The 14642-nt window shown below is 41.7% G+C and overlaps 2 protein-coding genes across 5 annotated transcripts in view; one reads left to right on the top strand and one right to left on the bottom strand.

Annotated features, from left to right (window-relative positions):
• Positions 1-14642, bottom strand: part of Cacna1d (calcium voltage-gated channel subunit alpha1 D) — a 440918-nt gene that overhangs the window by 424374 nt on the left and 1902 nt on the right. The gene's annotated exons all lie outside the window — the stretch shown is intronic.
• The window catches only part of Dcp1a (decapping mRNA 1A), a 48677-nt gene continuing 35067 nt past the window's right edge, over positions 1033-14642 (top strand). For 2 of the 4 annotated variants that reach the window (XM_038350018.1, XM_038350017.1), the window contains exons 1-3: positions 1033-1218; positions 4573-4613; positions 6082-6209. In XM_038350018.1, coding sequence (XP_038205946.1) covers positions 1084-1218; positions 4573-4613; positions 6082-6209 — 304 coding nt within the window. In that variant the 5' untranslated portion in view covers positions 1033-1083. The remainder of the gene's footprint in view (positions 1219-4572; positions 4614-6081; positions 6210-14642) is intronic. The other 2 variants (XM_038350019.1, XM_038350016.1) reach the window with 1 other exon arrangement.

Raw genomic sequence — 14642 nt, 5'->3', positions numbered from 1 at the left:
CACACGATTCTGTACAGAATGCGAAGTGGTCCTTCCATTAGTAAATGATCTTGGGATGTAAAACCATAAGCAATATGTGTTGTTTTGATGACAATGTAGAGTTTGTTCTTTAAAAAAAAAATGCTCATTTGGGTCTTCAATAAGGAAAACAGTTTTTAAAGCAAGTCAGTGAAAAGAGGCTGGGTGCTGTTTACTTTTTAGTAATACCTAACTCCTTAAGATGCCCAATAAATATTTGGGGTTTGTTTTGTTTTGTGGACCTACGTGGCCTTGAACTCACAGAGCTCCTCCTGTCCCTGCCTTCCGTGTGCTGGAATTAAAGGTGTGCGCTACCACTAGGTGTGTGCCATCACCGCCCGGTTTTCTATTTGTTTGGTTTTTAAGAGATCTTATAAAATACTGCCGTTTTTTCATCTAGAACGATAGAAATATTTACCTGGGACTAAGATGAGAAAAAATACGAGCAAAGGGGAAAAGAAAATGAGTCCTGGGAGCCTGAGTGGTTCCAGGCCAGCTAGTTTAGTTGCCTTGAAATATTTCTTTCCAAATTGTTAACCGAGGAGGTGCAGTCTGAAGTCGGAGGTAGCATAAAGCATACGACACACACACACACACACACACACACACACACACACACACACACACACACAGAGCACATTTTCTCATTTGTTCTGAGTTTTCTAAAAGGTCCATGGAGATCTCATTTCCACAGCAGCATTTCGATTCTGCGCCCGAACCCGCGACAGCTTCCGTGCTGATGTTGCACCCACCCAGCCGGCCGAGCCGGGAGCGCTCGTGGAATGAGCTCAGATCCGGCCAGGTGAGAAAGGACCCGGGACGACGACCTCGCCACGGCGCAGCCGCAGACGCAGCACCTTCCGGCCGATTCGGACCTAAGGAGATCGGTACCAGGCTTCCGGGGCGTGGGAGCGGCGGAGCAGAATAGCTGAAGTACCACCCTCCATAAGGCCAGGCCGAAAGGCGGAAGTGAGGCGCCGACGGAGCTGGGGGAACTTTGCCTAGGTGGCACTTTCCTGTCCTCGAGTCCGCCCCCGCCGGAGGGGCTCGGCTCCGCGATTCAAGATGGAGTCGTTGAGTCGAGCTGGGCAGGAGATGAGTCTGGCGGCCTTGAAGCAGCACGACCCCTACATCACCAGCATCGCAGACCTCACAGGCCAGGTCGCGCTGTACACTTTCTGCCCTAAAGCCAACCAGTGGGTGAGTGAGGCCCAGCCGCGGGGGTGCCAACCTGGCCGCTGCCGCCTCTTAAAGGGGCCGCGCAGGCAGTTTAGGATTGGGGGCGGGGAGTGAAGCAGGAGACTTGGACCGCCAAGGCGAGGCCAGAACCTCACCGAAGGGTCCGGCCAGAGCCAGAGGGGTGTCGGGGATACGCGGGATTGGAGGAGAGAGGCGGAAGAAGTTGCCAGAGACACAGCAAGGAAAATCAGATGGAGGGGAGGAATGAGGCAGGATCAGCCCTTCGGGGTCGGTTCTCGGTGCTTGAGTAATTTACCTTCTTTACGGGTTGCTTTGGAAAGATATGAGACAAGTAAGGTTATTTAAAAAGTGACTGAAAACCTGAGTTTGAGACTTCGAGAACTAGTAGACAAATTACGTGTATTTAATTACAAGATCCACCCCTCTTCCCCAACCAACCGAAGTAAGGTGATTTGGATTTGAAACTTAAAAGTCAGTTTCAAGAGTTAGTCCAGCTTTAATCGAACTACTGTGTATCTCCAGAGTTTGGGGAACGGTTTCAAGGCATTTAGGGAAAGGGCTACTACGGTAAGAATTGGATTTCTTGGAGACCTTTTGCAAGGAAAAGATAGCAGTGACAACCATCTTTGATGGCTCACATCTGAGTACTTTTTGAATTTTGTGAGTGGCGACGGCGTTCCAGAAAGTTACGGTGCCCATTCACCAACCGGTTAGCCTCAACTTAAAACACCTTTGGTCGCTTAGTGCACGTGGCTGCCCATTTTTTTTGTGTGTGTGCTGGACTCTTCCTAATTAACTCATTCAGCTGTAAAAGCTTCACACTTCCCGTGGGTAACCGTTGGTTGGATAGAATTTATCAGTGATTGGTATTCACACTTCACCAAGTGTTGAGGTCCTTAAACTAACAAACGCTGAAGGATTGTCATAGCTTTTCTTCAGTGTGATACTGATACATAGATGTAATTTTGTAGAAATTTATTGTCATTTATGAAAGGTACTTCAGAAGTTTCCATAATCATTTTCCTCCTCCATCTGGAAGAGAAAGGGATGTAGGAAGCCCCGAAGGATGAAATTACAAACCGCTTTACTGGTATACCTGTTTTGAACAGTGCTTTAGTTTGAAGTGGTTTGCGTCATTTTTCTGTTTGCGCTCTCTCTCTCTCTCTCTCTCTCTCTCTCTCTCTCCTCTCTCTCTCTCTCTCTCTCTCTCTCTCTCTCTGTGTGTGTGTGTGTGTGTGTGTGTGTGTAATCAGAACTGCAGCGCAGGCTAAGGCAGAGAATTTGAAGTGGCAAATTATCTGTTACTGTTACCGCTTTAGTTCTTCACAAAGGCTTACAACACTTGAGGATTTTACCCATGGAGTTGTGTAAAAATGAAATTGAAAACTAAGCTGTGCTGGGCAGTGGTGGTGCACGCCTTTAATCCCAGTACTCGAGAGGCAGAGGCAGGCGGATCTCTGTGAGTTCGAGGCCAGCCAGCCTGGTCTACAAGAGCCAGTTCCCTGTCTTTAAAAGCTGAAAGAAAAAGAAAGGAAGGCAGGAAGGAAGGCAAGCAAGCAAACTAAGCTGCTGTTTATTTGGCTCCTACCACAGTGCACTCGCCATCATCTTTTCTCATATTTTAGGGTGAGTTGTAATTTTGCCCAATGTATTTTGGGAGGCAAGTTTACTTTTACTCTGAGACAACTACTGCCATTTTCTTCTAATGAGAACACTTTTAAAGGCAAGAAAAGGCCTCAAGAAGTTAAAGTTTCATAGTGACATAGAAGACGTGTACAAGAAACAGATTTTTATTTGTTTTTAATTTTTTATCCTAACAAATTTGATATAACCTTAAATTTTTATAATTTTTTGGTTACATTTAAAATCTCAAGATCCAGTGTAGGCCACGAACTATGAACTGACAGGATTTTTTTGGTTTTAGACAAAAAATAAAAGCACTATGCCTAAAACTTGACTATGCCACTGTCACAAGTGAAAGAACACTAATGGCTTGTGTTTTCTTGTTTACTTCTTGGAGTGCAGAAGATCAAACCCAGGGCCTCATGATGCTATGCGAGCACTGTGCTTCTGCCACTAGGCTGTATAAGTTACAATTTCTTAGTCACATTTTCGGGTGTTTAAAACCTGCCAGAACTGCCTACTCAAAGAATAGTTTCTAGCCACTATGCTTAACCAAGCTTGAAAAATAATGAATTGTGTATAGTAGTAGTCCTTAAGGAACTACAGAATTTGTTACTAATGAAAAGATTCTCTAGAGATGAAACAAAGTATCCTCTAAGAAAATGCCCGGAGGGCTGGGGATTTGGCTCAGCGCTTGCTGCTGTGCAGCATCAGCATCAGGCTCGCAGTCCAGCCCTTGTATCAATTTACTTTCTTTTTCTGTTAACTTTGATAGACTGTTAAAGTTTGATGGGGCTTGTTTGTTTTATTTTTGAAGTTGCAACATAAAATACCTCAACTCCCTATTAAGAGACCTAGTTGGAAGGTTTTGGCTTTTCCAAAGTTAAAGCTGGGGCTAAAGGAATGGCTCAGTAGTTGCTAAGAGTGCTAGTCCTCTTCCAGAGGACCTGGGTTCAATTCTCAGCACCCACATGGTCACTCATATCCATCTGTAAGTCCAGTTCCAAGGGATCCAATACCCTCTTCTATCCTCTGTGAGCTCCAGGCACACATAGGGTGCACAGACATACGTGCTGGCAAAACATGCAGGCACATTTTTAATTTAAAAAAATAATACATAAAAATAAAACTAATTCTGTTTCTTGTTTTGTTTTGTTTTGTTTTTTTAATGTTCCTTAGTGGCTAAAATAGAAAAATGCTACAGTTGTAGACATTTTGAATTGGACATTGCAGCACTTATATAAATACCTACAGAGTTGAATGGTTACACAATTTGTAAGGAACCTGAGATGCCCACAGAAAAAGACACTGGGAACCGTGTGTGGTGGTGCACACCTTTAATCCCAGCACTCGGGAGGCAGAGGCAGGTGAACCTCTGTGAGTTTGAGGCCAGCGTGGTCTACAGAGTGAGTGCCAAGACATAAGGCTCCAAAGCTACACAGATAAACCTTGTCATTAAAAACAAAACAAAGCAATCCAACACTGGGGAAGTGGAGGCAGGTGGTTCCCAGGATCACTGACCGGCAAGCCCAGCTTTCTGGCCAGGAGAGACCCTGACTCAAAAGAACAAGCTCCTGAGGGTGACTGCTGACCTCTACGTAGTTACACACAATAGATTTCACAATAAATAAAACAAGTTGGCCTTAAAGCATTTCTTTTCCACTGAAACCATTTGGCATTGAATGATTGTTATTATTAGTGAGAAACTAACAGAATTATTATCTGTTACAGGAGAAGACTGATATAGAAGGGACCCTATTTGTATATCGAAGGTAAGTTTTTAAAGTATGTTTCTGTTTCACTTGAATGGTGAGCAGTCTCATGCAACATGGTCCATTTCTAGTGTGTATTTGTCTCTGGAGCCTTCCTGTTCGTTTTCTTCCAGGTTTCAACCATTCAGACTGTATATCCTACCCTAGCTGCTTCTCTTCTTAGAGCCTGACAAAATTATCTCAGGATAGAAAGCCTTTTCCAGTTATCAACTATCCCATATTAAGATTATAGACATATGAATGTCACTGGACATAATACATCAGTGATAGTAGTTGAGATATCAGTCTTGCTAATCTGTAGTTTCTAATGAAAATTTGCCTTCTGTGACTGGTTCTGCCCCTTTCTCAATTCTTTCCCAACTCCTGGGTTATATAGTCTTTATTGTATCTATTTTAGTTTGAGAGTTGTTTAGAATGCCTGGGTTATTCATACTTGTATATATTTTACTTTAAGCTTCTGAAAATTCTTTAAATTGTTGATTTGCAATAGTTTCCAATATTACCTTGTTTGACAACATAGATACTTAAAAGACAGACCACAGGATATAACAGTCATGGGGACACTTGTCTTTCTAGATGCCTATAAGTCTTGTTCTTAGAGGCAGGTCCTTCCCTTGTTTTCTAAAACTTAGGGTGGTAGCAGCAAGATTATTGATGTCTGGTTTTTTTGTATTGTGTTATGTTGAAGAGTGTTGAGTGCATTGTTGATGAATCCCCTTGGTAAGGACACTAAGAGCATTCCTACTGTGTAACTCAAGTCCATCTAACTCGGGAAAAACATACAAAAAAGTGATTTACTATAGGAAAGATTGCTGCAATGGATGGCAGTCATAGACATACTTGTACTGTATTTAAAAAATGGCATTTCTTCACTTATATCAATCTTGGTATACGTGTATGGGGGAGAGAAACAGATCCTCAGTTACAGTGAGCTTACATTCTAGTAGTGGGCGAAAGATGGTAAATAGGAAAGCAGTAAGTGGGTGTTGAGGTGAGAGGGTACTTGCTGCAGAGAAGATGTGGTGCTAGTTTGGGGGTTGTAGTCTAGTTTCAGTGAGTCTGGAGAGGGAAGCACACCTGCAGAGATACTGATGGAGCCAGAGTGGCAGAACAGGAGAGGTACAGGCAGTGAAGGGGGCGGGGAACCTGGTGACTTCGCCTTTTATATTGAGGAATTGAATCCTTAGAAACACTTAGGAGCAAAGAGGGAAATGGCCTGACAATTAATTAATTAATTTTTAGAGGCCTTACCCCAGGACTTTGTTCATGCTAGGCAAGCACTCCGCCACTGAATTAGAGCCCCAGCCTTGTATTTTTGTTCATGGTTTCAAACGCTAATTGTTCATGTGATGTGGTAATATAGGCTTTGTGTGTGTGTGTGTGTGTGTGTGTGTGTGTAAAAATAAGGTAGTAGATAGCATTTCTATAGATTAAAAGGTAACATGTGTTCCCTTGCTTTAAATCTAAGGTCAGCTTCGCCTTACCATGGCTTTACCATTGTCAACCGACTGAACATGCACAATCTGGTTGAACCAGTGAATAAAGATTTGGAATTTCAGCTCCATGAACCATTTCTTCTGTATAGAAACGCAAGCTGTGAGTAATCTGTTTACAGTTAACAGGGGTTTTTATTTCAGGACAGTGGATTTTGGAGTTTCAGATTTTACAAAATATGGCCTACATTCTTCTTTCTGATTATAAATGTGTGTCTTGGTAAAAGATCAAACTCTTCTAAATGTATCTCTGTGTGACCGTGTACCCTAGTGCACACTCACCACAGCCCATGTGTGCAGGTCAGACAACTTCCAGTTCTCTCCTCCCACCATGTGGGTTCCAGTATGGAACTCAGGCTGTCAGGCTGGATGGCCAGTGCCTTCACTCACCACTCCATCTCAGCAGCCCCAGAAGCAAACATTTTAAGCTAACTTTAAAATTGAAGACTTTTGCAGATAACTAACTCAGGTTATTTTGGTCAGCTATACTATCTAGCTCAATTGTTAGCACTGTATTTGTTTCTGCTATGAAATATTTAGTCCTTTGTTTTTGTCGTGGTGCTGAGTTCTTGTCAGTTCATATCCCTGAGCAACAGAACTTGGTATGGGAGACAAAATGAGAGCAGACACTCGTGCTTTCCACAGGACTTTGCCATGGACAATGCACTTTTTAACCTTCTCGGTCAATAGAGTGTCGTCTAGTAGGTACAGATACTGTGTCAGAAGCTCTTGTGTTTTAATGGTGAAGAGTACCCTATGTAGGATACACAGGTAGACTCGAGGTGCATGGCATACAGTTAGTTGGAGAGTTCCTAGTCCAAGGTCTTATCAAGTGTTTTAACAGGTTCTAATAGTGACTGAAGTTCAGGTAACAAAGCTCAGAGTCGCCCTTTCAAAAACGTATAGAAGTTCCTCATGGTGTCACATTGGAGTTACTTGCTGACAAATCTGTCATAAATTGAAAGCTCACTAATATACTTAAACTGCCAAATATCATAGCTCAGCACCACAGTACACACTGTAGACTATTGGTTGTCTCCCTGTGACCATGTGGGAGTGGGGGCTGCGGCTGGTTGTTTCTGCAGCACTGCAGTAGCGTCTCCCATGTATCCTACTCCAAAGGAAATGTGCAGTCCAAAATACGATTTTTCACTCAGTAAATGCTACTTATCACAGCATTTTGTAAGCAAAAATCTTAAGTTAGATTATCATAAGTGTGGGACCATCTGTACAAAAGAGTATACTTAAAGAGCAAGAACATTGCTCAGTGGTAGATAGATCCTTAGCATTCATAGGCTTTGGGTTGGAGCTCCAGCAACACACACCATGTCCATTGGGTTCTGATGGTTCAGTACAGGTGTTAGAGGTGTGATTGAGGACAGGGGCAGTTTGCTTGTCCTTGACCCCTAGGGATATCAAAACAGTGGTTTAGAAAGCCAGGAACCCCACATTCTTTTTTGCTCATTTTTAAGTATCTAAGCAAAATAAGATATATCTCTTGATTTTTCAGTAAACTATTTCTTGGGTTTTTAAATCCGCTCAGATTTTAAGTCCTACAGACCTATTAGACACTTCGTGAGCCAGAAGTGGTAGTGTACACTCATAATCTCAGCCCTTTGGTGGCTGGGCAGCCTGTGATCTAAATTCATATCTCAAAGAGTCAAACAAAAAAAGACATGTTATTTAATACCTGTAAATTCAGGATTTATATGAACTAGTAGAAAGTATAATGTTACAAATGGCCATTTTATGTTAAATTTTCATTGTGGGAAAATTCTTCAAAAGAACACTTAACTACATTTTTACAATAAAATTGGATAAGTTCTGCTTTTTACTGTTTTGACAATTCTGTATTACTCCTCCTGGTCACAGAGGAAAATCCTCAAGAGACTTGATTATCTTTAGCCTATGCCCAAGTCCTTCACATTTAGAGTCCTGTGAAATTGACTTATATTGGGCATGGTGGAGATGAAGCACACTCTTATTCTCAGGAGGCAGAGCAGATGGATCTCTGTATGTTCAAGGCCAACCTGGTCCACACAGGCCACCCAAGGCTACACAGTGAAATCCTCTCTTTAAAATCAAACAAACAAGCAAATAACCTAACCTACCAGAATTTGGTTATTTGGAAGTGATTCTCTTGTGCTTGTGCAGAACAAATAAAGGCAGACTTACAGGCAGACTGTCATCTGGTTTCATCGTGTAAAAACCTAGCATCTGTAGACTGTAACTTACAGGCAGACTACCATCTGGTTTCATCGTGTAAAAACCTAGCATCTGTAGACTGTAACTTACAGGCAGACTGTCATCTGGTTTCATCGTGTGAAAACCTAGCATCTGTAGACTGTAACTAGGACCGACACAAAATTGTCAGTGTCCTGTAAGTTTAACCCATCATGTTATCATAGACTTTAACCATCAGCAGTATTCATAACATTAATTGAAATACTTTTGTGGAGAAAAGTGTAATGTGCTTGGTTTGTGGTTTTGTTTTGTTTGTCTTGGTTTATAGAGTTTTTTAGAAAGCATTTTAAAAATACAGAAACAGGACTCTCTTTTCCATCTTCCTCTCGGAGAGGCAGCTTCGCTTCTGCCTCTCTCCCCACTTCTCTGCTTTCCCCCCTCTTCTCTCTCTCTCCCTCTCTCCTTTAATAAAGCTTTATGTCTAAAAAAAAAAAAAAAAATACAGAAACAGCTCACTTACCCAGGCCATCCCATTGGAGGCAACATTTAAAGAAGGAGTTGTATTAGAGGTGGCAGGGCAGCAGAGGGCAGTGATTCTCAACCTTCCTAATGCCATGACCCTTTGATATAGTTCCTCATGTGGTGGTGACCCCAACCATAGAATTATTTTTATTGCTACTTCATAACTGTAATTTTTGTACTGTTATGAGTCGTAATGTAAGTATCTGATATTTCCAGTGGTATTAGGTGACCCCTGTGAAGGGTCATTCGACCCCCAAAGGGGTCATAATCCATAGGTTGAGAACTCCTGGCATAAAGTAATGTGGGGTCTTAGGACTGTGTACGATTGTCTAATGAGTAGTAAACATAGAACATAACTCTGTCAGGTCAGGAAACTGTTGAGTTGTTTGGGGATTTGTCCATTAAATAAGCGCTAGGATCCGATTCCACGTATGGGTAATTATACTGATCCTGTAGCTGCTCTTTCATCATTCTCCCGCGAGAGATGCCACCAAGATACCTGGCCCATTTAGCTCAAATTATACGTTTATATCCAACTTTTTCTCACTCAGGTTCAGTTTTAGAGTAAATGAGGGTGGGGAGCAAACATTGAACTGTAACTTTTTCCAGTTCTAAATTGTTCTATTTAGTTTATTTTTTTAGCTTTTTCTTTATACAAAGCACTCAACCCTCCCACAAAAAGGTACAATCTTAGAGAAGGTACTTTCATTGGATTCAGTGATTCTCCTGAATCTTTGAGAAATACTGTATCTTCATTCTAAGAGCCTTTCGGTAGCTACACAAGGCTTTAATTGGACTGGAGGGAGGAATTAAGGGGCTGCATATTCTGCAGTTATTGAACAGTAGTCATGCTCCTGTCTCTTCTCTCTGGCCCCCAACTTTACAGATGAGCAGATAAGATCCTCGGTGTTTAGAAACCTGCTCAGGAGTTAGGAAGCTAAGCCAGTGTTCCATCAGCACTGCTCCAGTAAAATGACACAGTTGGCAGAGAGCAGTGCTGTCTACTTCTGCAGTGGCGGAAGGCTGACCGCCTGCCATATGGGACTGACTGCCGAGGGCCAATAATGTTTTTAATTTGCTTAACATATTTGAATTTGCGGTGTTGAACAGTGAGGTTTAAAGCATGAACCTGTCGTCCAGCATACCATTTATTGTGTCCTATTTAAATATGCCTCCTATTTAGACATTCCTTTTTTAAATTTTATAAATGATTTCTGCATTCAAAAGCTGCAGAATAAGTCTCTAAGAAAGACTTTAGCATGGTAGTACTTTCTTAGAGTGGAGTTTGTTTTGCTGACAGTTCTGAGCTTTGCCATCTTACTGACTGTGACTTTGTATGAATTCCTTAAACCTGTTGTAAGTATTGGATTGTATCCCCATCTTAGACTCAAACCAGGTGGTCTTATTATTGAAACAATTGTAAATACTTAACTATAACCAAGATTCCCTTATAACCTGGGCCTGTAGTGTTTCCTTTATCACTTCTCACAGGAACCACAAACAAGCTGCTCCTCAAGAAGTTCTCTCCACTCCTCTTACCCCTAGTTTTTGCTGCGCTGGTACTCAAACCCAATGCCTTAGACATGCTAGGCAAATATTCTTCCCCTAAGCTAAACCCGCAATTCTATTTCAACTATTTTAGATACAGATAACTTGAGATATCTATTGAAAAAAGATACATATGCTAAAATTAAGTCTTTAAGGCTGCTTTTTATTTAAGTACTCAGGTGTTGGCTAAAAATTGACTCCAGGACTTTGAACATTCTAAGGTAGTGGCTACCACAGAGCCACATCCCTTGCTCTCCCCACCCCCACCTTTTGGTTGGTTGTTACTGTTGTTTAAAGCAGTGCCTTTCGTAGCCCAGGGTGACTCCAACTCACTGTATGGCCTTAAACTCTTGATTTTATACTGGAATTACAGGTATACCCAGATTTCCTTTTTTTTTAAAATACTCAATAGAAGCACTTCTGACAAGTAGGCCATGGTGTTGCAAAGTTCTTTTGCTATACGAAACATTAAATATATAGCAGAACCAAAGAAGGAGTAGCTTTCCATGAACCAATACCAAAGTGAAAACAGAAAACTTAAATGAGAGGCCTGTGAGCTTAACACTTGCTGCCAACTGTTTTGGGACCCTTGGGGCTAGGAAGTCTCCTAAATTAAGGATGCTATTATTTTGTGTGATATGATGAGGAGTTAAGATTTCACAAGTGTGGAAAGTTAGAGCTGAGACACAGAAACCAGTATCTAGCCAGATCTAATGCTCTATGCATATCAGTCAATTGAGAAGATACATTTGTCAGTCTAGTGGGTTGACAGCTAAGGGTATTGAAGTCTGAGTTATAGGTTCAATAGAAAATGTCTCCCAAGAGTTGTGACCATAGGCCTTTCTGGTGTGCGATTCCTCCTGTATGTTGTGAATATGTTTTTCATCATAAATTCTGGGTTTGAGTTAAACTGAGGCAAAAAATTAACATAAAATTAATCACCGTCCAGTAAGTATTCAGAAATACTGAGCAGAAACAGCTGCAAGACTCTTTGATATGCCTGTAACCCAGGTAGCCCTCAGATGTCACATAAGCATTGTGTACAAAGTTACTGATATGCCAGGAGGTAATTCACGATGAGTAGTGAGGGCACTGTACAACAAAGAAAAGCATTGGACAGCCCTTCCCAGAACCTCAGTGGATGGAGTAACCACATGGAGAATCTAGTGGGTATACCCATCAAATGGGGATTACAAGTTAAAAAAAAGAAATAACTACAGAACCAAATGCTATTAAAAATAACAAGTAGACTTGAGAAGTAACCAAGTAGAACTTACAGAAATTAAGATTTTAGTTACTAAGATAGACTCTCTACCTGGATGCAACAATTAGCAACAGCTTTTTGTTTTGGTTTGTTTTGGTTTTGGTTTTTTGAAACAGGATTTCTCTGTATCTTTGGAGCCTGTCTTGGAACTAGCTCTTATAAACCAGGCTGGCCTCAAACTCACAGAGATCTGCCTGCCCCTGCCTCCCTAGTGCTGGGATTAAAGACTGCGGAACCACTGCCTGAATTTAGCAACAGCTTTAAATACACACACATTGGTAAACTAGAAGGATTATCTGGGGAAACTGAGAATGAATCCTTAAAAGGGGGAAAGTACTGAAAGTAGGACAGTTCTAAAGTTTAGTGTGATGACAAGATTGACGGGATGTTAAAATCGATTGTAAAGTGGCACTATTCGAAGAAATTCTAATGGAAGACTTTCCAGATTCTGTAGAAGATGTAAGTCTTCCATCTAGGCATTGAAAGAGGCCCAGGCACACTGGGCCTGCTGCATTATGGCAGAGGCAGAAGGAACCAAAGGTTGCTTGAGCAACCCAACTCAAAGGAACACCCTTCAGACTGACCACTTAAGGCTCCAGGGCTGGGGCAGACAACTAAACAGTGAGTAATTCAAGAGAGCATAGGCATTCCAGCAGCAACAGAGCATTTGTCTCTGGAGACCCTGACTGGAGGGACTTCCGAAGCAGCCTGTGCGATGCACAGCCACCAACTGTGTGTGACTGAGATGGTGCTAGTGCTGCTGAGTTTTTAATTGAATTTCATTTTAATCCCTAATCCTTAATTTCAGTTAGTATAAACAGTAGCATAGTTCCAAAAGTACAGTTTAGAAAAAAAAATTGAACACAGAAGAAATAAGAACTAATGGTGGGGACTGGAGAGATAGCCCAGCAGTAAGAGAGCTTGCTGCTCTGCAGAGGACTGGAATTCAGCCTCAGCACCTACCAAAAGGATCCCATACCCTGGCTTCCAAGGCCTCCCCTGCATTCCCACTCATAGACACACAACACACATATAATTAAAAATAATAAAAATCCTCACTCATAAGTGACTTTTAGACACAAAGAAAAACCAGCCTACAGTTCACAATCCCAGAGAACTTAGACAACAAAGAGAACCCTAAGAGAGACATACATGGATCTAATCTACATGAGAAGTAGAAAAAGACAAGATCTCCTGAGTAAATTGGGAGCATGGGGACCATGGAAGAGAGTAGAAGGGGAGAAAAAAAAAAAGAATGATGTGGAAAGAAAAAGTCCAATCAAGATAGACAATGGCTGTACAGAGCAATGAAATGTCTAGTTCTAATATGCAAAGCAAAACTGAGCTTCAGAGAGTAGCTTGGGGTGGAGCAGCTGCTTTATTGCCTAATGTACTCAAGGTCTGCAACACATACAGAAAGTCGAAGGTTTTAGAGGGCAGGAACATAGACAGTTTTTCGCATTAAAAGCACCCCAAGATTAAGACAAGAATAGTTACAAGTAGGCATTGTGGCTCACACCTATAATCCCAGCACTCTGCTAGGCTCAGGCGAATGACTGCTATGGGTTCCACCTGTCATTGCTGTGATTGCCTGAGCTGCGAACTGAAACCTTGCTTCTAAAAGAAAGAGAAATTGAGTGTGGTGGCCCACGCCTTTAATCCCAGCACTCAGGAGCAGAGGCAGGTGGGTCTCCATTGAGTTCAAGGCCAGCCTGGTCTAAGAGTAAGTTCCAGACAGCCAGGGCTACAAAGAGGAATCCTGTCTCAAAGAACCACAAAAGTAAATAAAGTAAAATAAAAATAGAGGGAAGAATAAGAGAGGAGAGAGAGGGGGGAGGGAAGAAAGGGGTAAAAAAGGAAATGAGGGTAACTGAATTGATTAGCTGAGAATTTTTAAATGAGATTACGAATGTTCCATTTTGGGGGCTAGGAGAATAGCCCAGTGGTAAATCAGTTACCTAACGTACACAAAGTCCTTGGTTTGATTCTCAGCCCCCCAAAAATTAAAGATCCAGGATAGCTACTGCAGTTACCCTGTCAGTCTAGGAAAGGAGAAAGTAAATAGAAACTCCAAGCAAAAATGCCAGAATAATTAGATCAATAATTTAATCAGAATAGATGAATATGGTATTGTCATGTGTTGTTGAAAATGGTGGGTAGAATGAGCTACATCAGGCAAATTTTAACCAAGGAAGATTGAGGTAACTGTTAAGAATACATAACTGATAAATATTAATAGGGATACAAATGCAAACAATTTTGAACTAGTTTGTACCAAATATATATGAAAGTTATAAATGGAATGTTAGAAACCCATAATTGCAAAGTAAGGTTATGTGATAGTATAGTTAGGCTTTCTAGGACAAGGAGGTAGGAAAGAAAAAGAGAAATCTGGATAAAGATGAAGGAAAGTAAAAGTGAGTGTAGAAATTCATTGCAGAAGGCAGAAACTGCATTGCAAGAGTAAACACAAAACAAAACCTCATCTGTTAGTATGATTGACCTATCAACAATAGAAACAGAAGAGGTACAGTAGTCATGCCAAGATAAACCTAAGCCAAGCGGTGGTGGCGCACGCCTTTAATCCCAGCACTTGGGAGGCAGAGGCAGAGGAGGCGGATCTCAGTGAGTCTGAGGCCAGCCTGGTCTATACAGTGAGTTCCAGGACAGCCAGGACTACACAGAGAAACACTGTCTCCGGGGAGAAAAAAAGATATATGTAGAGGTATCTTTTTAATATGCAGGTTTAGAAACCAATAGTGAACTTTTTGCCTGAGTTTAAAACTTAGGGATTTCCTGGAAGTGTCCCATTTAACAGAAGTGTCCTCAGGCCCCTAAATGGTCTCAAACAGCACAACAAATGGTCTAAAATCTAAAAAATCTCCCCCGTCACTTGTTAAGACATTTCCAGAGGCGTGGTGTTTGGTAGTGATACCAACTAGGATATCTCTCTGTGCAGAGCAGACTCTGAGGAGGCAGATCCAGGTCCCATACATTTCTGCTCTGACAGCACAGGAA

This window comes from Arvicola amphibius, chromosome 12, assembly GCF_903992535.2.
Source record: "Arvicola amphibius chromosome 12, mArvAmp1.2, whole genome shotgun sequence".
Lineage (NCBI taxonomy): Eukaryota > Metazoa > Chordata > Mammalia > Rodentia > Cricetidae > Arvicola > Arvicola amphibius.
This window is presented reverse-complemented; position numbering and strand designations above follow the sequence as displayed.